The sequence below is a fragment of the Hypanus sabinus genome, chromosome X1, assembly GCF_030144855.1.
Source record: "Hypanus sabinus isolate sHypSab1 chromosome X1, sHypSab1.hap1, whole genome shotgun sequence".
In the NCBI taxonomy this organism is placed as follows: domain Eukaryota; kingdom Metazoa; phylum Chordata; class Chondrichthyes; order Myliobatiformes; family Dasyatidae; genus Hypanus; species Hypanus sabinus.
Window position 1 is genome coordinate 68,143,112 of NC_082738.1, and position 27,779 is coordinate 68,170,890.

At 45.8% G+C, this 27,779-nt stretch overlaps 1 protein-coding gene across 6 annotated transcripts in view; it reads left to right on the forward strand.

Annotated features, from left to right (window-relative positions):
- LOC132384983 (SRC kinase signaling inhibitor 1-like) overlaps nucleotides 1-27,779 on the forward strand; it is a 498,151-nt gene that overhangs the window by 104,749 nt on the left and 365,623 nt on the right. For all 6 annotated transcript variants that reach the window (XM_059956694.1, XM_059956688.1, XM_059956692.1 and 3 more), the window contains exon 3: nucleotides 19,262-19,545. In XM_059956694.1, the coding sequence (XP_059812677.1) occupies nucleotides 19,262-19,545 (284 nt within the window). The remainder of the gene's footprint in view (nucleotides 1-19,261; nucleotides 19,546-27,779) is intronic.

Consider the following 27,779-nt stretch of genomic DNA (forward strand, 5'->3'; position numbering starts at 1 on the left):
TCAGAAACTGCTGATCTTCTGAGATTCTCACACACAGCAGTCTCTAGAGTTTACAGAGAATGGTGTGAAAAGGGAAAAATCATCCAGTGAGTAGCAGTTCTGTGGGCAAATATGTCTTGTTAATGAGGGAGGTCGGAGGAGAATGGCCAGACTGGTTCGAGCTGACAGGAAGGCGACAGTAACTCAAATAACCATGTGCTATAACAGTGGTGTGCAGAAGAGCATCTCTGAACGCACAACACATCGAACTTCGAAGTGCATGGACTACAGCAGCAGAAGACTACAAACATACACCTGATTTGCATTTGCTAAGTGCTTCTTTGTAGCTGTTGTTCATTATGCACCAGACTTTATAGTATCTGAAAATACTGTGAACAGCACTGAGATGCAACAAAATTCTGATCGACTTTTTTCAGGAGAAACTGTCTGAAGTGATCAGTGGTGCAGTGGAACTAAATTATGCCTTAGTGCAAGCAGATCTGATCTACAATTAGACAAAGAGCTTTCAAACCTGTGCCCATTAAGCAGACACTGTGCTGCCCAGCGGAAAATTTAGGATGTTACAGCTGTGAATCTGCTGTTTCATCTCCTGAGTCTAAGCCCCAGCATCCACTCCCACAGATTTTCCACTGCCCAGCTAATTTTACTTTTTAAGCAATTTCTCCAATTCCCTTTTGAAGTCTAAGCTTGAATCTGCTTCCACTGCTCCTTCAAACATTGTGGTCTGCATTATACCAGCTTATCCCATCTTGGGAAAGCCCTAAACGTCCAACTGGTGGAGGGGATACATCAAGGTTACGGGGACAGGGTAGAAGAATGGTGTTGAGAGGGAAAATAAATCAGCCATAATAGAATGGAGGAGCAGACTTGATGGGCCGAAAGGCCTAATTCTGCTGCTATATCTTAAGGTCTTCAGGTCTTATAATATAATTGCAATTTTAAACCTAAACAGAAATTAACTTTGATAACTGGTCAGATCCCAACAGTCAGCAGATTTAAACTCAGCTGGGGGAATTAGAGACAGAATCTAGACAGGAAAAAAGTCCACAGGGATTGGCAACGATGTGAGTCGTCTAATGGTAAAAATAAATAGAACATAGAACATAGAACAGTACAGGCCCTTCAGCCCACAATGTTGTGCCGACCCTCAAACCCTGCCTCCCATATAACCCCCTACCTTAAATTCCTCCATATACCTGTCTGGTAGTCTCTTAATCTTCACTAGTGTATCTGTCTCCACCACTGACTCAGGCAGTGCATTCCACACACCAACCACTCTCTGAGTGAAAAACCTTCCTCTAATATCCCCCTTGAACTTCCCTCCCCTTACCTTAAAACCATGTCCTCTTGTACTGAGCAGTGGTGCCCTGGGGAAGAGGCGCTGGCTGTCCACTCTGTCTATTCCTCTTAATATCTTGTACACCTCTATCATGTCTCCTCTCATCCTCCTTCTCTCCAAAGAGTAAAGCCCTAGCTCCCTTAATCTCTGATCATAATCCATACTCTCTAAACCAGGCAGCATCCTGGTAAGTCTCCTCTGTACCCTTTCCAATGCTTCCTCATCCTTCCTATAGTGAGGCGACCAGAACTGGACACAGTACTCCAAGTGTGGCCTAACTAGAGTTTTATAGAGCTGCATCATTACATCGCGTCTCTTAAACTCTATCCCTCTACTTATGAAAGCTAACACCCCATAAGCTTTCTTAACTACCCTATCTACCTGTGAGGCAACTTTCAGGGATCTGTGGACATGTACCCCCCGATCCCCCTGCTCCTCCACACTACCAAGTATCCTGCCATTTACTTTGTACTCTGCCTTGGAATTTGTCCTTCCAAAGTGTACCACCTCACACTTCTCTGGGTTGAACTTCATCTGCCATTTCTCAGCCCACTTCTGCATCCTATCAATGTCTCTCTGCAATCTTCGACAATCCTCTACACTATCTACAACACCACCAACCTTTGTGTCATCTGCAAACTTGCCAACCCACCCTTCTACCCTCCACATCCAGGTCGTTAATAAAAATCACGAAAAGTAGAGGTCCCAGAACAGATCCTTGTGGGACACCACTAGTCACAAATCTCCAATCTGAATGTACTCCCTCCACCACGAGTAGAGGTGGCAGCACGGAATGGGGGCAGCACAGCAGTGTAGTGGTCAGTGTAACACAGTGTAACACAGAGATTGGAAGATAAGGATTCAATTCCTGCTGCCATAGAACCACAGAACATTACAGCACAGAAACAGGCCCTTTGGCCCTTCTTGGCTGTGCTGAACCATTTATCTGCCTAGTTCCACTGACCTGCACCTGGACCATATCCCTCCAAACCCTTCTCATCCATGTACCTGTCCAAGTTTTTCTTAAATGTCAAAAGTGAGCCTGCATTCACCGCTTCATCTGGCCGCTCATTCCACACTCCCACCACTCTCTGTGTAAAGAAGCCCCCCCTAATGTTCCTTTTGAACTTTTCCCCCTTCACCCTTAACCCATGTCCTCTGGTTTTTTTCTCCCCTAGCCTCAGTGGAAAAAGCCTGCTTGCATTCACTCTATCTGTACCCATCATAATTTTATATACCTCCATCAAATCTCCCCTCATTCTTCTACACTCCAGGGAATAAAGTCCTAACCTATTCAACGTTTCTCTGTAACTCAGTTTCTCAAGTCCTGGCAACATCCTTGTAAATCTTCTCTGCACTCTTTCAACCTTATTAATATCTTTCCTGTAATTAGGTGACCAAAACTGCACACAATACTCCAAATTCGGTCTCACCAATGTCTTATACAACCTCACCATTACGTTCCAACTCTTATACTCAATACTTTGATTTATAAAGGCCAATGTACCAAAAGCTCTCTTTATAACCCTATCTACTTGTGACGCCACTTTTAGGGGATTACATATCTGTATTCCCAGATCCCTCTGTTCTACTGCACTCCTCAGTGTCCCACCATTTACCTAGTATGTTCTACCTTGGTTTGACCTTCCAAAGTGCAATATCTCACACTTGTCTGTATTAAACTCCAACTGCCATTTTTCCAGCTGGTCCAAATCCCTCTGCAAGCTTTGAAAACCTTCCTCACTGTCCACTACACCTTCAATCTTTGTATCATCAGCAAATTTACTGATCCAATTTGCCACAATATCATCCAGATCATTGATATAGATGACAAATAACAATGGACCCAGCACTGATCCCTGTGGCACACCACTAGTCACAGGCCTCCACTCAGAGTAGCAATCCTCCACTACCACTCTCTGACTTCTCCCGTTGAGCCAATGTCTAATCCAATTTACTACCTCACCATGTATACCTAGTGACTGAATCTTCCTAACTAACCTCCCATGCGGGACCTTCTCAAAGGCCTTACTGAATTCCATGTAGACAACATCCACTGCCTTCCCTTCATCCACTTTCCTGGTAACTTCCTTGAAAAACTCTAATAGATTGGTTAAACAAGACCGACAAAGCCATGCTGACTTTTTCTAATAAGTCCTTGTCTATCCAAATACTTGTAGATCCTATCTCTTAGTATTCCTTCCAATAATTTACCTACTACCAATGTCAAATTTAACAGCCTATAATTTCCCGGCTTACTTCTTGAGCCTTTTTTAAACAACGGAACTACATGAGCTATCCTCCAATCCTCTGGCACCTGACCCGTGGATATCGACATTTTAAATATTTCTGCCAGGACCCCTGCAATTTCAACACTAGTCTCCTTCAAGGTCCAAGGGAATACCCTGTCAGGTCCTGGGGATTTATCTACTCTGATTTGCCTCAAGACAGCAAGCACCTCCTCCTCTTTAAACTGTATAAGTTCCATGACCTCCCTACTTGTTTGCCTTGTTTCCATAGAATCCATTCCAGTTTCCTTAGTAAATACAGATACAAAGAAACCATTTAATATCACTCCCATTTCTTTTGGTTCCATACATAGCCGACCACTCTGATCTTCAAAAGGACCAATTTTATCCCTTACTATCCTTTTGCTGTTAACTTACCTGTAGAAGCTCTTAGGGTTATCCTTCACCCTGACTGTCAAAGCAACCTCATGTCTTCTTTTAGCCCTCCTGATTTCTTTCTTAAGTATTTTCTTACTCTTTTTATACTCCTCAAGCATCTTATTTCCTCCCTGTTGCCTATACATGTTATACATCTCTCTCTTCTTCTTTATCAGAGTTACAATATTCCTCGAGAACCAAAGTTCCTGATTCTTTTTCATTTTGCCCTTAATCCTGACAGGAACATACAAACTCTGCACTCTCAAAATTTCTCCTTTGAAGGCCTCCCACTTACCAATCCCATCCTTGCTTGAGAACAACCTGTCTCAATCTATGCTTTTTAGATCCTTTCTCATTTCTTTAAATTTGGCCTTTTTCCAGTTTAGAAACTCAACCCAAGGACCAGATCTATCTTTATCCATGATCAAGTTGAAACTAATGACGTTATGATCACTGGAACCAAAGTGTTCCCCTACACACACTTCCGTCACCTGCCCTAACTCCTTTCCTAACAGGAGGTCTGAAGAAATTTGTACATTCTCCCTGTGAGCATCTGGGATTCCTCTGGGTGCTCTGATTTCCTCCCACAGTTCAAAGACTTGCGGGTTAGGGTTAGTGAGTTGTGGGCATGCTACGTTGGTGCCAGAAGTATGGAGACACTTGTGGGCTGCCCCCAGTACATCCTTAACATCAATGAAGCATTTCATTGTATGTTTCAATGTACATGTGACAAATAAAGCTAATCTTTCAGATGGGTGATTGTCATACCATTCCCCTACCCCACACCTTCAGTACCCCAACAAAAGCTGATATTCCATAGATGTTGCCTGACCTGCTGAGTTCTTCCAGTATTTTGTGTGTGTTACTCTGGATTTCAAGCATCTACAGAATCTGTTGTGTTGTTGATATTGGAAGCCACATCATTGTTTGAATTGCGGAATTGGTCCCCACAAATTAATTTACCCAAGATTTTGCTGTGTTAATATTTTGTGAGGTTGCCAAAATTGTAAAAATGATCAATAGCCTCGTAGTGTTAAAGATAAACTTTCTGGGCACAGAAATAAGGGTAAAAGATAATTCACATTCAGATTATTGTCATATCTACTAGGGAACAATGAAATTCTTTGCTTGAGTGCAGTTCACAGAGTACAGATTATATGTGGTAATATTTTGTGCATTCATCATCATCATCATTATGTGCTGTGTTGTATGACGTAGACGATCATGGTCTTGACCATGATTGTTCTTGGCAAATTTTCTACAGAAGTGGTTTGCCATTGCTTTCTTCAGTGCAGTGTCTTTACAAGATGGCTGACCCCAACCATTATCAATACTCTTCAGAGATTGTCTGCCTGGTGTCAGAGGTCACATAACCAGGACTTGTGATCTGCACCGGCTGCTCGTACGACCATCCACCACCTGCCCCCATGGTTTCACGTGACCCTGATCAGGTGTTGGAGGGGGTGCTAAGCCGGTGCTACACCTTGCCCAAGAGTGACCTGCAGGCTAGCAGAGGGAAGGAGCACCTTACACCTCCTTAGGCAGAGATGTATCTCTACCCCACCACCCAAGTGCATGGTATGTGTGTGGTAATAGTACCACGTATACTGCGTATATATTTTGTACTGGCCTTCATAAATCAAGTATTGAGTACAGAAACTGGGATATTATGTTGAAGTTCTATAAGACATTGGTGAGGCCTAAATTACAATATTGTGTGCAGTCTGGTCACTTATCTACAGGAAGGATATCAATGGGATTGAAAGTGTGCAGAAAAGGATGTTACTGGGACTTGAGGATCTGAGTTGACTAGGTTAGGACTTTATTCCCTGGAGTATAGGAGAATGAGGAGAGATTAAATAGAGGTATACAAAATTATGAGCAGTTTAGATTGGGTAAATGCAAACAGGCTTTTTCCACTGAGGTTGGGCGAGACAAGAACTAGAGGTCACGGGCTAAGTGTAAAAGGTGAAATGTTTAAGGGGAACATGAGGGGGAACTTCTTCACTCAGAGGGTGGTGAGAGTGTGGAACCAGCTGCCAGCAGAAGTGATGAATGTGGGTCCATTTGGATATGTACATGGATGGGTGAGGGATAGAAGGCTATGGTCCAGGTGCAGGTTGATGGGACTAGACAGAATAACAGTTCAGCATTGGAAACATTGGGACATGGAGCAAGAGGAGCCTATGGCTGCAGTCATGTGAGAAAGCTTCTGCTCTAAGATTGGCAGCTATGTTGGTGAACAATACCCAAGAACGGAAATGCCGGCAAAAATGGTGGATGCAGCCCAGTCCATCACAGGAAAAGCCATCCTCACTGTTGAGCACTGCCATGGGAGGACAGCATACATCATCAAAGACCGCCACCATCCATGCTCTCTTCTCGCCGCTGCCATCGGAAGGAGGTACAGGAGCCTCAGGCCCCACACCACCAGGTTCAGGAACAGTTATTACCCCTTAAACCATCAGGAAGGAGATACAGGAGCCTCAGGCCCCACACCACCAGGTTCAGGAACAGTTATTACCCCTTAAACCATCAGGAAGGAGGTACAGGAGCCTCAGGCCCCACACCACCAGGTTCAGGAACAGTTATTACCCCTTAAACCATCAGGAAGGAGGTACAGGAGCCTCAGGCCCCACACCACCAGGTTCAGGAACAGGTATTACCCCTCAACCATCAGGAAGGAGGTACAGGAGCCTCAGGCCCCACACCACCAGGTTCAGGAACAGTTATCATCCCTCAACCATCAGGAAGGAGGTACAGGAGCCTCAGGCCCCACACCACCAGGTTCAGGAACAGTTATCACCTCTCAACCATCAGGAAGGAGGTACAGGAGAGTCAGGCCCCACACCACCAGGTTCAGGAACAGTTATTACCTCTCAACCATCGGAAGGAGGTACAGGAGCCTCAGGCCCCACACCACCAGGTTCAGGAACAGCTATCACCCCTCAACCATCAGGAAGGAGGTACAGGAGCCTCAGGTCCCACACCACCAGGTTCAGGAACAGCTATCACCCCTCAACCATCAGGAAGGAGGTACAGGAGCCTCAGGCCCCACACCACCAAGTTCAAGAACGGTTATTACCCCTCAACCATCAGAGTCCTGAACCGGCGTGGGTAACTTCACTCACTTTGGCTCTGAACTGATTCCACAACTTTCAGGGACTCTTCAATTATGTTCTCCATATTACTAATTTACTTTTTTCTTTAAGTTCTCTTCTTTTACACATTGGTTGTTTGTCAGTACTTGTTTGTGTGGAGTTTTTCATTGATTCTGTTGTATCTCTTTGTTCTACTGTGAATGTCCACAAGAAAACAAATTTCAATGTAGTATATGGCTACATTCTTTGATAATAAGTTTACTTTGAACTTTGAAATATATTTTCCTTATCATGATGTCCTAATTTTGGAGATTGTTTTGTCTTGCGGTGTTGTTTGGTCGACCCCACATGACCCTGCAATAAGTGCTAAGTAATCCTGGCAGCAAAACTCTCTCTGGCTCCCAGAAAAGGCCTGGAGAACTCATTACAGTACCCCCCCCCCCCCACCCCCATGGCTGGCATCTGACAGCCTAGGGAGACCTGGGGAACATGAAATCCAGGGACTACAGGGAACAGGGCTGGTAAACTCAAGCCAGCTGTGGTAAACTTGAGAAATAGCTAGTGAACTCAAGACAGACCTGGTGAACTCATTATACAAGCGTTGGAAATGTTTCGATCAGGCACCAGTCACGTGATGTATGTAGCATCTTCTCTAAAGCACTGGCAGCCATGTTAGAGAAAGTCCAGCTTCCTACACTGCACATTTGTCACAAGGACGTCTAATTTGCAATTTTCTGCACGCACTGAAAAAAACTTGAGGAGAAAATGATTTGTCATGACTCTTAGTGGAATCTGGGGTCAGGCTAAATGTTTTACCAATGCAGGAGAAAATAGCCCAATTTAAACAACGTGTGATCCCTGAGCGCTTGTCCTTTCTTGGATTTATCGGTTTCTCTCTATCAGCAGCAGCCAGAGCTGTGTGGGTGATGCACTCAGTCTGGTAGAAACCTAAATCCTCACTTTGTACCTTATCACCTTTCAGCAGAAGTTGCTTCATCTCAGCTTGCCTTTTCATTGTGTAAATATTTATGGTGCAGAACGTTGATCTTTTGGTCCACTCTCGCAGTGGGGCTGTCTGAGAGAACACCTTATAATCTCAAAGTGATTGGAGGAAAGTGTGGGGTACGTTCTTCACACAGAGGATGGTTGATGCATGGAACACCTTGCCAGGGGTGGTGGTAGAGACAAGTATATTAGGGGCATTTAAGAAAGACATATGGATGATAGAAAATGGAGGGCTAGCCAGGAGGGAAGGGTTAGATTGAATTTAAAGTAGGTTTAAAGGTCGGCACAACATCATGGCTTATACTGAGCTGTAATGTTCTACGTTCAGCAGTTGAAACACACCCCCATATTTTTATCTCTGCAAGAATCTTTTGAAGTAGTTCACTTCAAACATACACATTCATGTCTTTTGGAGTCTCCAGTGAAATCTAACACAAGTATGTCAGGCAGATCATTGTGGACCAGTGCAATTATCACACAAAAGATGGGATCAGGAGTAGTCAATCTGCTCCATCAAGATCAAGTTACGAGGGGTGTAAATACAAACAGGCTTTTTCCACTGAGGTTGTAGAAAACGTAGAAGGCATAGGTTAAGGGTGAAAGGTGAAATGTCTTAAGGGAACATGAGGGAAACTTCTTCACTCAGAGGACGTTGAGAGTGTGGAATGAGCTGCCAGCGCAAGTGGTGCTTGCAGGTTTGATTTCAATGTTTAAGAGAAGTTAGGATTGGTACATGGATGAGAGAGGTATGGAGGGCTATGATCTGGGAGCAGGTTGATGGGAATAGGCAGTTTAAATGGTTCTGCATGGACTGGATGGGCCGAAGGGTATGTTTCTGTATGACTCTAATCAGAAGAGTCGGAAAGAAAAGTTGCTTTTGAACTTCTGAATTCTGGTCCCCTTACATTAAAGTCAAGTCAAAGTAACTTTATTATCAAAGTAGGTAAACTGCATTGAGATTCATAATGATAAACTCGATCTCACAATCGTCATGGCCCTTGCACTTTATTTGTCTACGTTCACTTCACTTTCCTGTAACTTTTACACTATACTCTGCAATCTGCTACTTCTTTATCCCTTGTACCACCTCAAAATGATCTGTATGGATGCCATACAGAACAAAGCTTTTCACTATATCTGGATATGTGTGACTATAATAAACAAATTACCAGTTACATAAGACCCCGCAATGTGATTGCAGAGGGAGCCTGGGTCTGGAGGTAATTAGACAATAGACAATAGGTGCAGAAGTAGACCATTCGGCCCTTCGAGCCTGCACCACCATTCTGAGATCATGGCTAATCATTCACTATCAATACCTGGTTCCTGCCTTGTCCCCATATCCCTTGATTCTCCTATCCATAAGATATCTATCTAGCTTCTTCTTGAAAGCATCCAGAGAATTGGCCTCCACTGCCTTCTGAGGCAGTGCATTCCAGACCCCCACAACTCTCTGGGAGAAGAAGTTTTTCCTTAACTCTGTCCTAAATGACCTACCCGTTATCCTTAAACTATGCCCTCTGGTACTGGACTCTCCCAGCATCTGGAGCATATTTCCTGCCTCTATCTTGTCCAATCCCTTAATAATTTTATATGTTGCAATCAGATACCCTCTCAATCTCCTTAATTGTCCATGCGTACGAGCCCAGTCTCTCTAACCTCTCTGCATAAGACAGTCCGAACATCCCAGGAATCTACGCTGCACTTCCTCTACAGCCAGGATGTCCTTCCTTAACCCTGGAGACCAAAACTGTACACAATACTCCAGGTGTGGTCTCACCAGGGCCCTGTACAAATGCAAGAGGATTTCCTTGCTCTTGTACTCAATTCCCTTTGTAATAAAGGCCAACATTCCATTAGCCTTCTTCACTGCCTGCTGCACTTGCTCATTCACCTTCAGTGACTGATGAACAAGGACTCCTAGATCTCTTTGTATTTCTCCCTTACCTAACTCTACACCATTCAGATAATAATCTGCCTTCCTATTCTTACTCCCAAAGTGGATAACCTCACACTTATTCACATTAAATGTCATCTGCCAAGTATCTGCCCACTCACCCAGCCTATCCAAGTCACCCTGAATTCTCCTAACATCCTCATTACATGTCACACTGCCACCCAGCTTAGTATCATCAGCAAACTTGCTGATGTTATTCTCAATGCCTTCACCTAAATCGTTGATGTAAATTGTAAACAACTGTCGTCCCAATACCGAACCCTGTGGCATCCCACTAGTCACCACCCGCCATTCCGAGAAACACCCATTCACCGCTACCCTTTCCTTTCTATCTGCCAACCAGTTTTCTATCCATGTCAATATCTTCCCCCCAATGCCATGAGCTCTGATTTTACCCACCAATCTCCTATGTGGGACCTTATCAAATGCCTTCTGAAAATCCAGGTACACTACATCCACTGGATCTCCCTTGTCTAACTTCCTGGTTACATCCTCGAAAAACTCCAACAGATTAGTCAAGCATGTTTTGCCCTTGGTAAATCCATGCTGGCTCAGCCCAATCCTATCACTGATATCTAGATATGCCACTATTTCATCCTTAATAATGGACTCTAGCATCTTCCCCACTACTGATGTTAGGCTGACAGGTCGATAGTTCTCTGTTTTCTCCCTCCCTCCTTTCTTAAAAAGTGGAATAACATTAGCCATTCTCCAATCCTCAGGAACTGATCCCGAATCTAAGGAACATTGGAAAATGATTACCAATGCATCCGCAATTTCCAGAGCCACCTCCTTTAGTACCCTAGGATGCAGACCATCTGGACCTGGGGATTTGTTAGCCTTCAGTCCCATCAGTCTACTCATCACCGTTTCCTTCCCAATGTCAATCTGTTTCATTTCCTCTGTTACCCTATGTCCTTGGCCCATCCATACATCTGGGAGATTGCTTGTGTCTTCCCTAGTGAAGACAGATCTAAAGTACTCATTAAATTCTTCTGCCATTTCTCTGTTTCCCATAACAATTTCACCCAATTCATTCTTCAAGGGCCCAACATTGTTCTTAACTATCTTCTTTCTCTTCACATACCTAAAAAAGCTTTTGCTATCCTCCTTTATATTCCTGGCTAGCTTGCGTTCGTACCTTATTTTTTCTCCCTGTATTGCCTTTTTAGTTAAGTTCTGTTGTTCCTTAAAAATTTCCCAATCATCTGTCCTCCCACTCACCTTAGCTCTGTCATACTTTTTTTTAATGCTATGCAATCTCTGACTTCCTTTGTCAACCACTGTGGCCCCTTTCCCCCCTTTGAATCCTTCCTTCTCCGGGGGATGAACTGATTTTGCACCTTGTGCATTATTCCCAAGAATACCTGCCATTGCTGTTCCACTGTCTTTTCTGCTAGGATATCCGTCCATTTAACTGGCCAGCTCCTCCCTCATGGCTCCGTAGTCTCCTTTGTTCAACTGCAACATTGACACCTCTGATCTGCCCTTATCCTTCTCAAATTGCAGATAAAAACTTATCATATTATGGTCACTACCTCCTAATGGCTCCTTTACTTCAAGATCACTTATCAAATCCTGTTCATTACACAACACTAAATCCAGAATAGCCTTGTCCCTGGTCGGCTCTCGTACAAGTTGTTCCAAGAATGTATCCCGTAGGCACTCTACAAACTCCCTATCCTGGGGTCCAGCACCAACCTGATTCTCCCAGTTCACCTGCATGTTGAAATCCCCCATAACTACTGCGACATTACCTTTGCCACATGCCAATGTTAACTCCCTATTCAACTTGCACCCAATATCCATGCTACTGTTTGGTGGCCTGTAGACAACACCCATTTGGGTCCTTTTGCCCTTACTGTTCCTCAGTTCTATCCACACAGACTCTACTTCTCCTGACCCTATGTCCCCCCTTGCAAAGGACTGAATCTCATTCCTCACCAACAGGGCCACCCCACCCCCTCTGCCCACATTTCTGTCCCTACGATAGCACGTATACCCTTGTACATTCATTTCCCAGGTCTGGTCTCCCTGCAGCCATGTCTCTGTTATCCCAACAACATCATAGTTACCCATTCGCACCTGAGCTTCAAGCTCATCCGCCTTATTTCTGACACTTCGTGCATTCAGATATAGAATTTTTAGCCCATTTCTCCTCTCTCTGTTTAAATCGCTGCCTATTGTGCTTAACCCAGCTCCCCGAACTCCCATCGGGCTATACGCCCCTTGAATTTAGTTGTCCTTCCTAAATTTACTTATTGTTTCAACACATTTAACTCCATGTTCCGTCAGACCATCCCTCTGTACATGAGTCCTCCTTATCACTTGTTCCGTCTCACCTTCCTCTACTACACACTTAATATTCCGGAACCGTGTAGTCCTCACCTGTCCTTTATTCTTCATCTCGCTATCCTCTCTCACATTCTGGATCCCTGCCCCCTGCAAATTTAGTTTAACACCCCACCCCAAGAAGCACTAGCAAACTTTCCTGCAAGAATGTTAGTACTGCTCCAGTTCAGGTGTAAACCGTCCCATCGGAACAGATCCCACCTTCCCTGGAACAAAGCCCAATTATCTAAAAACCTGAAGCCCTTCCTCCTGCACCATCCTCTCAGCCACGTATTAATCTGTAATAATCCTTCTGTTCCTTGCCTCACTCGCACGTGGCACAGGTAGCAATCCTGAGATTGTTACCCTGGAGATCCTGCCCTTCAGCTTCGCACCTAACTCCCTGAACTCCCTACGCAGGACTCCCTCACTTATCCTACCCACGTCGTTGGTCCCTACATGGACCACAACATCTGGGTTCTTGCCCTCCCTCTCAAGAATAACCTGCACCCGATCTGAGATGTCCCGGACCCCGGCACCAGGGAGGCAACGTACCATCTGAGACTCCCGATCTTCCCCACAAAATCTCCTATCTGCCCCCCTGACTATAGAATCCCTCTCTTCTCTTCCCTCCTCCCCTTCCTAGTCGAGGGTCCAACCTCAGTGCCAGAGACAGGACCACTGCAACTTGTTCCTGGTAGGTCATCCCCACCAACAGTATCCAAAACTTATTGTTAATTCTACCACACAGTCAAAATGCTGGAGGAACTCAATAGGTCGGGCAGCAAATGTGGATGGGAATGAACAGTCGATGCATCGGACCGAGACCCGATACATCGTCAGGACTGGGAAGGAAGGTGGCAGAATCCAGCTTAAGACAGTGGAGAGAGGGAAAGGAGGACAAATTGGCAGATGATAGGTGAGATCAGGTGAGGGGGAAGGTGGGTGTGTGGGGGAGGTGGTGGTGAAGTAAGAAATTGGAAGGTGATAGGTGGAAGAGGTAAAGACTGAAGAAGAAGTTTGCTAGCAGAGGAAAATGGACAATGAAAGAAAGAGTAAAGATAGTGGAAATAGAGGAAGGTATTGAGCAGGTAAGTAGATGAGAAGGGGTGAGAGGGTAACCAGATTGGGGAATGATAAAAAAAGAGAGAAGGAGGCAAGCAGAAGAGATTAGCAGAACTTAGAGAAATGAATGTTTGTGCCATCAGGCTGGAGGCTACCCAGATGGAAAGGAAATAAATGTTATCTTTTAATCAATACCATTCAAGCCTAATTCCACAGCTGATACCCAAAGAGCAGCTGACATCCACAGGATCAGAATGACTGGTTCCAAGCCCTCCAGTCTTGCTCTGATTTCTGGGAATGAAAAATGCAATTTAGGGACAAAAAAAGTACTGAAATTATTTTCTTTTTAATACTATTGTTTAATAATTGTAGAAATAATGAATATGGAAAGAAGAAATCAGCACTTTGGTTGATAGTGAAAAAATACCCAGGATTGGCTTTCTTGGTTGGTGCAGGAAGTTGGGGGGGAGGGGTGGTGTGCAGAAAGATGATTGACATGTTGGATGACCAATAGAAAAGGTTTAAAGCATGGGGGGGCAATCATATGATGATTCCCATCAGTTGGAAGACTGACCTGTTGGATGTGAGGGGGGAGTAAAGGAATTGGCTGGAAAATGTTTTTTTCAAATATCTCTGTGACCTTGTGCCGATTGACTTACAGCCTGAAACCTCGGAGGGTGTCAGTGCCTCTGTTTATTACTGCCGTCCTTCTCAACTTATTCTGTATGTCTTTGTCCATTCCTTCCCAAGTCCTTTCCAGAATGCCAAAACCTCACCATCCTGTGTTCACAAGGCTCCTTGACTGTTTCCTTTGAATTTTGCACCCGTCCGGCCCCCATCCCACTCACTGTCTGATATCCATTCAGCCACAAAATATCCAGTCACAGATGCTACAGAAATGTAAGTTGTTATTGCACGGAGCCTCGTTACTTTGTGACTGTGGCTGCAAATGATGTGTTTAGTTTGTTCAAAATTAATCAACAGTTGTTTTTTACAGCATTCCATTATCTTGAACATTTTCCAGGCCTGTCTGGTGAATCAGCTTTTTTTCTGCCTGCTGATAAGAGCCTGTGTCCTTGTAATCCTTGACGTCTTTTTTTTTAACTGACCCTTGTTATTTTTGTATCCATCCACTTGTAGGAAGAGAAAAATCTTTTAGCAAGCAGTAATGCTCTGTCAAATATTTCTATTTTGATGGAAAGAGTGTTTTTTCAGATTGGTGGAACTCATGCTCTGGATATAATAGACTCTGATAACTCTGCATCTTTAGAAACGTATTGTGTGTTGCATTAACCTACTCTGGTGAGTGGTGAAGGGAGCTGTGACTGGCCCCTGAATAAGTAAACCAATGAACATTAGTGGCAATTGAAGGAGACACCAATATTTAAAGTGAATTCTATTTACTGAGATTATTTATTTATTTATTTATTTAGCGGTACAGAGTGGACAGGCCCTTCCAGCCCAACAAGCCTTGCTGCCCAGCGACCCACCTGTTTAACACTAGCCTTATCACAGGACAATTTACAATGACCTAATAACTGGTACGACTTTGAACTGGAGGAGGAAACCCACACAGTCACAGGGAAAACATACAAACTCCTTACAAAAGGCAACAGAATTGAATAGTGTGTCGAACTGACTGCTATGCTACCATGGCACTCTTTAATTTAGGACTCATTCACCATGGTAAACATTTTCTCTGCTTTATTCTGTCAGGAGTTCATAATTTTAAAGGATTCATTTAGGGCACTCCTCAGCCCTTGTACCTTCTACAACAATTAACTCTATTCCAGGATTTCCAGGCTTCTATATTCCATGTTAGCTTTATCAGGAAATGCATTTATGGTTAGCCATCTATTCCCTTTTGAAGTACACACAGGAGTGAAACCCGATGTGTCTTCTGCTGCTGTGGGCTATCCACGTCAAGGTTCGATGTGTTGTGTATTCCAAGATGCTCTTGTACACACCACTGTTGTAACACATGGTTATTTGAGTTACTGTTGTCTTCTTGTCAGTGTTTGTGCCCACAGAACAGCCACTCACTGGATGTTTTTGTCTTTTGCACCATTCTCTGCAAACCCTAGAGACTGTTGTGCATGCAAATCCCAGGAGATCAGCAGTTTCTGAGATACTCAAACCACCCCATCTGGCACCATTTCACAGTCAAAGTCACTTCGATCACATTTCTTCCCCATTCTGACAGTTGGTCTGAACAACAACTGAACCTCTTGATCATGTCTGTGTGTTTTTATGCATCGAGTTGCTGCCAAGTGATTGGCTGGTTAGATTATCGAGCACATGTACCTAATAAAGTGGCCACTGAGTGTTGGATTTATTTTTGGCAATTTGATGATCTCCTCTCCAGTCTTTCTCATTGTTTCTTAATGTTTTTCTACAACATTAAAAGCATATAGAAACCTTATCTAATACAGTCCAGCCATGAGTCAGGACCCTTGTTTATCTCAGCTGTACCGACTGAACTGAAGCAAAACGTGCCTTTATTTTGTTTTCTATCAGGATTTGGAAGCAACTTGTTACTCTGCAATGTAGTCTGAACCTTGTAGCTGTAACCCTTCCAGCAGCATCTAATTTCAATGAGATTTGATATACCACAAAGTCTGTAACAAATTTCTATGGAGAGCACTCCAAAGGATCAGAAAAAACTACAGAGGGTTTTAAACTCAGCTAGCTGCATCATGGGCACTGGCCTTCCCACCAAAAGACGTGCCTCAAAAAGGCAGCATCCATCATTAAGGACCCCCGTCCCCACCCAGGATATGATCTCTTTTTATTGCTACCATCAGGGTGGAGGTACAGGAGCCTGAAGATGCAAACTCAATGTTATAGGAACAGCTTGTTCATCTTCACCATCAGATTAGGGTGTCACAGCAGTGTAATGGTTAACACAACGCTTTTCAGTACCTGCAACCCGGGTTGAATTCCTGGTGCCATTTGTACATTCCACCCATGACTGTGTGTGTTTCCTCCGTGTGCTCCGGTTTCCTCCCACAGTCCAAAGACATTGGTAGGTTATTTGGTCATTGTCTCCAGAATAGGCTAGGATTGAATTAAGAATAGCTGGGTGGAGTAGTTCAAAAGGCCAGAAGGGGCTATTCCGAGCTGTATCTCAATAAATAGATATATAAAATTACTGAATGGCCCATGAAAGCTACCTTACTTTTTGCTCTATGTTTGCATGTATAATTTTAACTGATAGTGATTTTTTTAATGTACTGCACTGTACTGTTGCTGCAAAACTACAAATTCACGACGTATGTCAGTGATAATAAATCTGACTCTGAGCTGGCGATTAGAGGACAGAGATACTTGCTGCGCTTTGCGGCTGGGAGCATAAAGCAGTGAAATGTGCGGGCGAGTGGTACTCTAGGAGTGGAATTGCTCAAAGATATTTCATCAGTAGTTCTCATCAAGAATTACATATAACTTATGTAGAAAGCCGTTTAGCTTAAGAGGAAATATCAGTGGGAATTGGTTGCAGAAACTGCTGAGTAATGTTGAAAATGCTCTACATGAGGATAGTTTTCTGGGTGCTAGGGGTCACCTGCTGGCCGGAGGGTGACAAAATATACTTCCCACCATGAACATACTTCCAACTCCCAGTACCTGCTTGCGCCTTAGGGGTGGAGTTTGTCTTGGTCGGAGACCGTGGCAAGGTACAGCACGGTTCAGGCCCGTCAGCCCTCGACATTGTGCCAGCCTACAGTATATAAACCTACTGACCCTTCACTTCTACACAGCCTACAACCCAATAATTACCCTATGTACACCTCCATCAAGTCAACTCTCATCCTCCTTTGCTCCAAAGGAAAAAAAAGCCATTGCTCGCTTGGCCTTACCTCATAAGGTATTTTGACCCAATATGCCGACAATTCCTTTCTCCCCCGCAGGAGCTGCTTGATCAATCTAACCCTTCCCTCCCACTTAACCCTCCATTTTTCTGTCATCAACATGCCAGTCTAAGAGTCTCTTAAGTGTCCGTATTGTATCAGCCTCTACCGTTACTCCTGGGAGTGCATTCCATGCACCCACAATTATCTGTGTTTCTTTAAAAAAAACCTCTAACATCTCCCCCAAACTTTCCTCCACTCACCTTAAATGGATGTTCTCTGGTATTGGGGAAAAGGAGCTGTCTGTCCACTATCCATGCCTTTCATTGTCTCATATAATACACCTCTATTAAGTTGCCTCTCATCCTGTCCCTCCAGAGAGAAAAGCTCCAGCTCACTCAATCTTTCCTTCTGTCTCTGCCTGAATCTGGAGACAGGCCCTTCAGGCCAATCGGTCCATCCCAGCTAAGATGCTCACCAAGCTGGTCTTGTTTACCTCCAGAATAGAATTGTTTAGAAACTGGAAGACTTTCATGGTCCCAACTGCTCTGCAGTTGATAATTTGCTCTTGCCTGATCTTTTCCCTGCTACCATTCTGACCAAAGGCCCAGCATTCTCCCTGAGGTTGGGTGCAGTGCTCCCATAAGACATAGAAGCAGAGTTAGGCCATTTGGCCCATCAAGTCTGCTCTACCATTCCATCATGGCTGATTTATTTGCCCTCTCAACACCATTCTCCTGCCTTCTCCCTGTAACCTTGATACCCTGTTTAATCAAGAACCTATCAACCTCTGCTTTAAATCTACCCAATGATTTATCCTCCACAGCCATCTGTGGCAATGAATTCCACAAATTCACCACCCTTTTCCTAAAGAATTTCATCCCATCTGTGTTCTAAAGGGTTGTCCTTGTATTCTGAAGCTGTGTCCTCTGGTCCAAGACTCCCCCACTATAGGAAACATCCTCTCTACATCCACTCTGTGTCCTCTGGTCCTAGACTCCCACACTACAGGAAACATCCTCTCCACATCCACTCTATCTGTGCCCCCTGGTCCTGGACTCCCCCACTACTGGAAACATCCTCTCCACATCCACTCTATCTGTGCCCCCTGGTCCTGGACTCCCCCACTACTGGAAACATCCTCTCCACATCCACTCTATCTGTGCCCCCTGGTCCTGGACTCCCCCACTATAGGAAACATCCTCTCCTCATCCACTTTATCTGTGTCCACTGGTCCGAGACTCCCCCACTACAGGAAACATCCTCTCCACATCCACTCTATATTTGCCCACTGATCCTAGACCCCCACCAGAGGAAACATCCTCTCCACATCCACTCTATCTGTGTCCTCTGGTCCTAGTCTTCCCCATTATAGGAAACATCCTCTCCACATCCACTCTGTGTCCTCTGGTCCTAGACTCCCACACTACAGGAAACATTCTCTCCACATCCACTCTATCTGTGTCCTCTGGTCCTAGACTCCCCCAGTATAGGAAACATCCTCTCCACATCCACTCTATCTGTGTCCTCTGGTCCTAGACTCCCCCACTATAGGAAACATCCTCTTCACATCCACTCTATCTGTGCCCTCTGGTCCTAGACTCCCCCACTATAGGAAACATCCTCTCCACAACCACTCTATCTGTGTCCTCTGGTCCTAGACTCCCCCAGTATAGGAAACATCCTCTCCACATCCGCTCTATCTGTGTCCTCTGGTCTTAGACTCCCCCACTATAGGAAACATCCTCTCCATGTCCACTCTATATAGGCCTTTCAATATTCAATAGGTTTCAATGAGACTCCCCCTTCATTCTTCTAAACTCCCAACAGTACAGGCCCAGAACATCAAATGTTCCTCATACCCTCTCATTCCCAGTCTGGGATGTGGCCAACGGCCTGCAGCAACATGAGTGCTCTCAGTTACAGATCTCCTCTTGTCCCCTCTGCAGATTCGGACAAGTCCAGCTCGCACATGATCTCCGCAGATGATGCCGAGTACCCCAGGGAGTACCGAACCCTGGGGAACGGTACGCGGCGCTTTTCCAACGTGGGCTTGGTGCACACCTCGGAGCGGCGGCACACGGTCATTGCTGCGCAAAGCCTGGAGGCACTGACTGGCATGCAGAAGTCGGACATGGAGAGGAAGAGGGAAGCATTCCTGGATCACCTGAAGCACAAGTATCCTCACCACGCCACGGCGATTCGAGGGCAACAGGAGCGCCTGAGGGAACAGGTATTACCAGCTATGGTGTTGCACAAGCAATTATCAACCTTAGAACTTAACAACTGATTATATATTAAACATCCTGGTTTGGATTTGGGTTTCTTTTCAGGGAGTTATGTTCTGTTTGTCTTTGTCTGGGAAATCCAAGTCTTTATTCACACAGCAAACCTCCAGGAGAGAGTGAGTCTAGGAGAATCCAAGAGAGTCTCACTCCCTGGACAAGATGTTTTATACAGATAACAATAAACTATTACCTATAACCACCTACTTAACATTTTGAATATAATTAGGTAAATTTACAGAATTATATACTGTATTTACAGTGAAAGCTCGTTGCACTAGCAGAACCCCTTTGAATATTCAATTTTGTTGTCTGTTCCAAAAGCCTCAAAACTCCAGACATCCAAAATGTTACAGTGTTGAGGATGGCTTCATGAATATACAACTAACCGTGTGGGTAACATGGTACTGTAGTGGTTAGCACAGCGCCAGCAACCCGGCTCCAATTCCTGCCGCTGTCAGTAAAGAGTTTATACATTCTCCCTGTGACCGCGTGGGTAGCTTGTGGGTTTTCCGGTTTCCTTCCACAGTCCAAAGACGCACCAGTTGGTATGTTATTTGGGCATTGTAAATTGTCCCGTGATTAGGCTAAGTTTAAATTGGGGAATTGCAGGGCTGGAAGGGCTTATTCCACGCTGTATCACAATAAACAAATGTAATAACCAAATAAACCGGAAGGTTAAGTGCGAGACAGATCCGTCCTGAACTGTGCATTAAGTGGCAGGATGCACCTTTAACAATTGAAAATTGCAGGCCCTGTTGTCTTCCCCTATGTAGCTTCAATGGGACAGAAGCCGAAAATCACACACTCAGTGACTGGTTTCACTAACATCAAAGTTTTCATTAGAAGTTAAATTGAGCACGTTTTATTTCCTGCTTCTCATTTTAGTTCATCTATAATTATCCTATCCATAATGGTGCAATTCCAGAATCATCCCTGACAGAACCCAAGCTTAAAAGTGATTAATACCAAGTCCTAAATGCTGAGTAGGTTAATTGGTCTTTGTAACCTGTCCCATGATTAGGTTAGGGTTGAAATCAGGCTCGGGGGTTGCTGGGGCCAGAAGAGCCTTCTCCACACTGTACCTCTAAATAAGATAAAATAAAAGTCCCCATTGCACTGTTTTGATGGAGAAAGAGGGTTGTTATTCCATGTCCTGGGCAGTGTGAATTATCAGTTTGTTGCTGTGTGTTCTCCACATGTCACCAGTGACTGCATTTCCAAAGTGTTACTTCTTCTTAAGCCCATTGCCCCTGCTGGGTCAAAAGCCACCGACAGCAGCTTGGCAGAGCCCTCTGTCCTGGACCGATAGAAGGTTGATCAGCTCTGTGGCTTCCGCTTTCACCATACGTTTTCTAGTCCAAGGTCCTTCCTCTCCCTGGGATGAGTCCTTTGGAGCTTCTGTTGGCATTTCTATAGCTCTGTGTCTTTACAAGATGGCCCTTTACACAAGCCTCTTCTTTCACAGCCGGACTTGGCACCATCCATGGCAGAGTTCCAGAGTGCTTCAGTGTCTTGAAAGAGACATAAAGGCACTATAGAAATGCAAGGCTTCTGTGGTTTGGAAGAACTGCTGAGCTAATGAAAGTTGTTCTCAAGGTATCCATTAAATTCTAAGCACAAGAGATTCTGCGGATACTGGAAATCCAGATTAACACATTCGAAATGCTAAAGGAACTCAGCAAGTCAGGCAGCATCCATGGAGAAGATTAAACAGTCAGCGTTTCCATCTATTGAGTTGTTGCACACTACTGAGGGATCAGCATGGGGAGGACATGGAGTAGTGTCTGAATGCCTGAAAAATGTAGGCAAGTACCTTTAATAATAAAGATATTTGTCTGCATTGACAAATAAATTTTGGCACGAGCCGAAGGGCCCATTTCTGCACTGTAGTTTCCTGTGACTCTAAATACAGTACCTCTCCCTGCTTCTGTGGGCTGAAGCAAATGGAGGTGACGTCTCCTTGTGATGCACCATCAATAACTCTCGGAGACGTGAGGCGAGATATAGGCTTTTATTGACTGGAAGAAAGAACAAGCAGCAATTGACCACCACACTACATCCTGCAGACTGAGGGCAGGGCCCAGGCTCCAATCGCCTTTATACCGGGGTCCGTGGGAGGAGCCACAGGAGCAGTCAGCGGGGGGGGGGGGGGGCATCTCCAGACAGGTATATGTAGTTCACCACATTCACTCCCCCCTTTGTTTTAAAAGAGAGTCCCCATGGGGTGAAGTTTCTGACAAGTATATTTACAGGTTAAGTCTATCAGGTGGTCGAATCTGTCGCTGCAATCTACGTAGCACCGGCTGTGATTGCACAGGTGCCAGTGGTGATTGCACCGGAGACGGAGGTTGTGCAGGTTCCGGCCTAACTGGAGGTGTCAGCCCACTAGGCGACAGTAATCCCTCATGCACGTGCGAGACACCCGGTATAGGAGTGTCGTGAGGAGTCTGTGTAGGGCTCGGTGTGCGCGGTGTCACCTCGGGTACAGGGTTCATAGTTACCGTGGAGTGTTCGGGGTAGTGGTCTGCTGCTCCTGCGGGCGCCAGGTCGCGGACGGAGACCGTGTCCTCCTGCCCATCAGGTAAGACCATGTAGGCATACTGGGGGTTCGCATATAGTAGGTGAACCCTCTCGACCAGCAGGGAGTATTTATTGCTCTTCACATGTTTCTGGAGCAGCACTGTCCCTGGGGATGTCAGCCAAGCCGGTAGGGTGGTCCCAGTGGCAGACTTCCTGGGAAAAGAGAATAGGCGCTCGTGAGGGGTGGCATTGGTGGACGTACATAACAGAGAGCGGATAGAGTGGAGTGCCTCGGGGAGGACCTCCTGCCATCGAGAGACCGGCAACCCTTTTGACTTAAGGGCTAAAAGTGTGGCCTTCCACACTGTGGCATTCTCCCTCTCCACATGTCCATTTCCCCGGGGATTATAGCTCGTGGTCCTACTAGTAGCAATGCCCCTAGCCAGCAGGTACTGGCGCAGCTCATCACTCATAAAGGAGGACCCTCTATCACTGTGGATATAGCAGGGATATCCGAACAGAATGAAGAGCTGGTGCAGGGCTTTTATGACGGACGTGGCAGTGGTGTCGGGGCAGGGGATGGCAAAGGGGAACCGCAAGTACTTGTCGATAATGTTGAGAAAGTAGACATTGCGGTCGGTGGAGGGAAGGGGGCCCTTAAAGTCAACACTCAGTCGCTCAAAGGGGTGGGTGGCCTTGGTAAGTTGTGCCGTGTCAGGACGGTAGAAGTGCTGTTTGCACTCAGCGCAGACTTGGCAGTCCCTGGTCATCGTCCTGATATCCTCAAGGGAGTAAGGCAGGTTCCGGGCTTTCACGAAATAGTAAAACCGGGTGACCCCCGGGTGGCAAAGATCTTCATGGAGGGCGTATAGCTGGTCGAGCTGTGCGCTGGCACATGCTCCCCGGGATAGGGCATCAGGGGGCTCATTGAGCCTTCCAGGCCAGTACAGGATATCATAGTTGTAGGTGGAGAGTTTGATTCTCCACCACAAAATTTTATCATTTTTGATTTTGCCCCACTGTTGGTTGCTAAACGTGAATGCAACTGAGCGCTGGTCGGTCAGCAAGGTGAACCTTTTGCCAGCGAGATAGTGCCTCCAGTGCCTAATAGCTTCCACTATGGCCTGGGCTTCTTTCTCCACCGCGGAGTGCCAAATTTCAGGGCCTTGAAGGGTACGAGAGAAGAATGCTACCAGCCTTCCTGCCTGATTGAGGGTAGCAGTCAGCGCAAAGTCGGAGGCGTCACTCTCTACTTGGAAGGGAATGGTCTCGTCCACCGCATGCATCGTTGCTTTGGCAATGTCCCCTTTAATGCGGCTGAAGGCCGTGCAGGCCTCAGCAGAGAGGGGAAAAGTGGTAGACTTGACCAGGGGGTGGGCCTTGTCTGCGTAATGGGGGACCCATTGGGTGTAATAGGAAAAAAACCCAGGCACCGTCTGAGGGATTTGAGGGTGGTGGGAAGAGGGAGCTGGTGATAAGCGGATTTCAGATCTATTGTCAAGTACACTTTGTACTGAGCTATCTGGTTGACCATATCCGCGATGCGGGGTAGGGGGTACGAGTCAAGCTGCATGAACCTATTGATGGTTTGGCTATAGTCCACGACCATCCTATTTTTCTGCCCGGTCCGAAGGCAGGCAAGATGGTGGCCCCCATGCCTCACACACAGCGCTGCCTGACCCCGCTAGTGGTTTAGACTTACAGACCTTGGCGAAATGGCCCTTCTTCCCGCAACTGGAGCAGGTCGCTTCTCAGGCTGGGCAGCGTTTTCGGGAGTGCTTTTTGAGTCCACAGAAGTAATACTGCGCGGACTTGTGACCGGCAGCAGCTGTGGTCGGTTTTGGGGAGTTCGTGGAATCGCGACTGGCAGCGGCGTTGGCGAATTCGCTCACGGGAACCGGTGGTGGCAGGGTCTGAGGTGTCCACGGAACTGGCAGGAGACCGCACGGCTGGACAGCATCAGCGTTGTGCAGAGCAGCCTGCAGCATGTCGGCTGTCTTGATCGCCGAGTGTAAGAAAAGATCGGCATTTTCCAGCAGCCCCTGGCGCACGTACACTGACCTGATTCCTGTAACAAAGGCGTCTCGTACCAGGAGCTCCGCATGCTGCCCCGCCGTGAGAGCTTTGCAGTCGCAATTCCGCACGAGTGTCTGTAGGGCTCGGAGAAACTTGGCACTCATCTCATCGGGTCGCTGTCATCGCGTCGCTAAGCGATGTCTTGTGTAGACGGTGTTCACCGGCCACAGGTACTGTCTTTTGAGGGCGTCTAGTGCCCCTTCGTAGGTCGGCAGGTCTCTGATAAGTGAGTAAACTTTTGGGGTGACCCTCGAGAGGAGAATTCTGTGCATAACGGCAGGGGCAGTCGCACGAACCTCCTCCAAGTATGATTGGAAGCATGCAAGCCAGAGTTCAAAGGCAAGAGCTGCTTCAGGGCCTTGGGGGTCCAAATCCAATTTTTCCGGACGTAAAATACTTTCCATGTTTTAAAACTTCCAGTCAATAAAATTGATGCACCATCAATAACTCTCTGAGACGTGAGGTGAGATATCGGCTTTTATTGACTGGAAGAAGGAACAAGCAGTGAGTGACCACCATACTACATCCTGGAGACTGAGAGGCTGGGCTCAGGCCTCGATCGCCTTTTTACAGGGGTCTGTGGGAGGAGCCACAGGAGCAGTCAGCGGGGGGGGGGGGGGCGTGCCCAGAAAGCTATATGTAGTTCACCACACCTTGTGAGTAACATCTGCAATGCAGCTGAGAGTAGGGAACTCTGAGATGTGGCAGCGATCAGGAGCAGGTGGTGCGATGTTCCAGCGGCCAGGATGATGAGAACAATCATGATAGGAACTAGGAAGAATTGTTGGATTCTGACATTTTTAACCCAAAGTCTTTTGGAAATCAAGAAAGAGGCTCAAAACCTGTTGCTTCATGTTCATTTTATTAAGTAAAACCCCTTTTTACCAGGTGTCTCCAGAGATGTGGCTCATTAGCCCCTCACTAACAGCCACCTGACTCAGCGGTGGAAAAAACCACGTTTGTCAGACTCTGTACATCCAGGGTCGATATGACTTGGGTCCCAGCAAACCCGGGAAGTTGGGATGTTTCACACATCCGAACCCGGATCTGTGTGAATACTGTTTTCGTACTGCTCCCATGCAGTTGCCCATTGGCAACAAATAACAGACCGTACACTGAATACAATTAGAAAGTAATCACAGTTAACTTAGTCGAAATGTGCACAAAGTTGGAGCTCATCTTCAAGTTGTTTTTAACTCTCGCACAGGACCCACGGTCTGCAGCAAAGCGCACACCCCCTCAGCCATCTTCCCTCCTGTTTTCTCCCAGCTCCTACCAAAAAGACCTTGATCCACACCAGTGTCTGTTGCAAAATCCTGTCTGCCCAGCATTCTGTAGAACCTTCCCCCAGTTCCACTATCCTGATTGGCTGTCATAGCAGTCCTAAATTGAACCACATAGCTCCTTATCTTTAGCTCAAACACAAACATGCTAAAAGCAGAACAAAGTGTTCTTATACTGCTAAAATGAAAAAATTATAGCATCGCAGTAAAAATCTTAACCCCACCAAAAATAGCCATGTCCTCATGACTTTGAAATTTACCAACCCATCTTTAATTACAGTTTTCAAAGGAATTTTGTGATGTCATGACCTCCAATCCATTTATAAATGGTAGTGACATCTCTCACTGGGGGGATAGACGCAACAATCTGTTACCCCGGTGCTTCATAGGCCAGCCTGTGTGGAGGTTTCCTGACTCTTTGAGACTTCCTTATCCCATCTTCAGCTCCTCCGGCTTCAACCACCCCTAGTGACCCTTCCTGTCTACTAGAGGGTGCCTCCCCATCTATCACTTATCGCTTCCAATGGCTCAGGTACCCCTGCTCCAAGACTGAACTTTCTTCAGTTTAAGCAGGTGCTGCCAAACATCTCCAAGTTCCACTGGTGCCAACCGGCATGGCATCTCTCAGAAAGGGGTGTCCTCAGTTGGTGTAATAGTGTGGCAAGTACTCCTGGAGTAATCAACATCAGACTTATCAGTAGAAAATGCATCTTCACATCCCAACATCTCAGTTATCTTATTATCCATTCCTCAGACATTCTGAGAACTTGGGGGTTCCTGTCATTCTAGCTACTCCTCCAGGGTGTAACGTGACAGGTTTAGACTGGGTGTACCACACAGTTCCTCATTTCTGCTCATCATCCTGCTTCGGAGGAACTTGCACCTTCTCCAAAACAGCTCTGAACATGGTGAAATAGACAAGGTTTTCAAAAAGTTCTCTCCATTTCTCTCCTTGCATGCTCCCATGAGCCTTCTCACAATGGAAGTATTTGTTCCCACAAAAATGGAAGCTCCACCCTTTTCGACCCGATCTGGGCAGACCAACACTGGTCTGTCAATAGTCTCAGTTACTCCAACATCTGCTTCCAAAAACTCCAGTTTCAATAAGTAGCCATCATACGGGTACTCATCCATACTAAGCCCCCAAATCTCTAGGGCACTGAGTGGCGTCAATGGTAAATGCTTCAAATACCGGTTGTAAAAAGATCTATAAAGCAAAGTAGCTTGAGAACCTGTGTCAAGTACGGCTCTAGCATAAACACCTTTAATCCGTATAGATGTATCAGAGCTCGGTCCCACTAAACCTTCAAGGATAGTGTTTTGTACTTCAGTATTTCTCTTGATAAACTGATAGGAACGTATCCTCTCTGACACGTCAGCCTGTTCCTTTACTGGGTCCCTCCATAGTTTTACCTCTTTTCGTCACTGTTTGATTAATCGCTGATTTACTTTCTGAAGATTTTCCTCTCCTTCACACTCCTGCTTGAAATGTCAATCTTCTCCACAGTTGTAACAGAAAAAACCAGTCAAGGGGCCCTCGCTCTAGTATGTCCCACCAGTGGGCCCAGCTTCCCATCGGCCTTATCATGCTTGGTGACAGCACCAGCTGATGTCATCCAAAATGCCTTATCTCTCAGATCTTTCATGACATCTTGCAAAATGCCCACTTGTGTGGCATTAGGGCTTGCTTCAGCAACAGAGTCTGATACTGAAGACTTTGCCCTGCTGTCAGAGGTCTCCTGCTCCTCCATCACATTTTCCTCCTCTCTAATTTCTCTAGAGTAACTCAATAAAAGATGGAGGAGGGCGCATCTTGTGGATCATTTGAATATGTAAAGCAATCACGTATGTGTCAGCTCTGTCAGCTGTTGGACCCTTTATACTCTCTACCAGTCCAAGTTTTTTTAAATATTGTCTGAGCACTGCCATTCATCCAGTAACTGAGATGCCCAGCCCAAGCCTCATATTCTTCTTCATCACTAGGTAAGGGCTTGCTCACTCCCGCTGACAATAACTTTGGCTCCCCACAGATACACTTCTGCATTTATCAACCAGTGATGTAATAGCCAAAACAAGCTCAGAATTTAAGTCAACTGCTGAAGGACTCATTCGACCTTTCAATCAGACATCTCCTTTCCCTCACTCCGAAGAAATGAGACCAATTTGTCTTTAAAGTCTCCACCCTCAGCTACAGGAAAATCAATTTGGCACCCTTGCCTATACTCCTCTCTTTAAAAATATAGACAACTCTCGGCCCCACCTCTCCGGGTACCCCAAGCGTAACTGACAGATCCACTCCT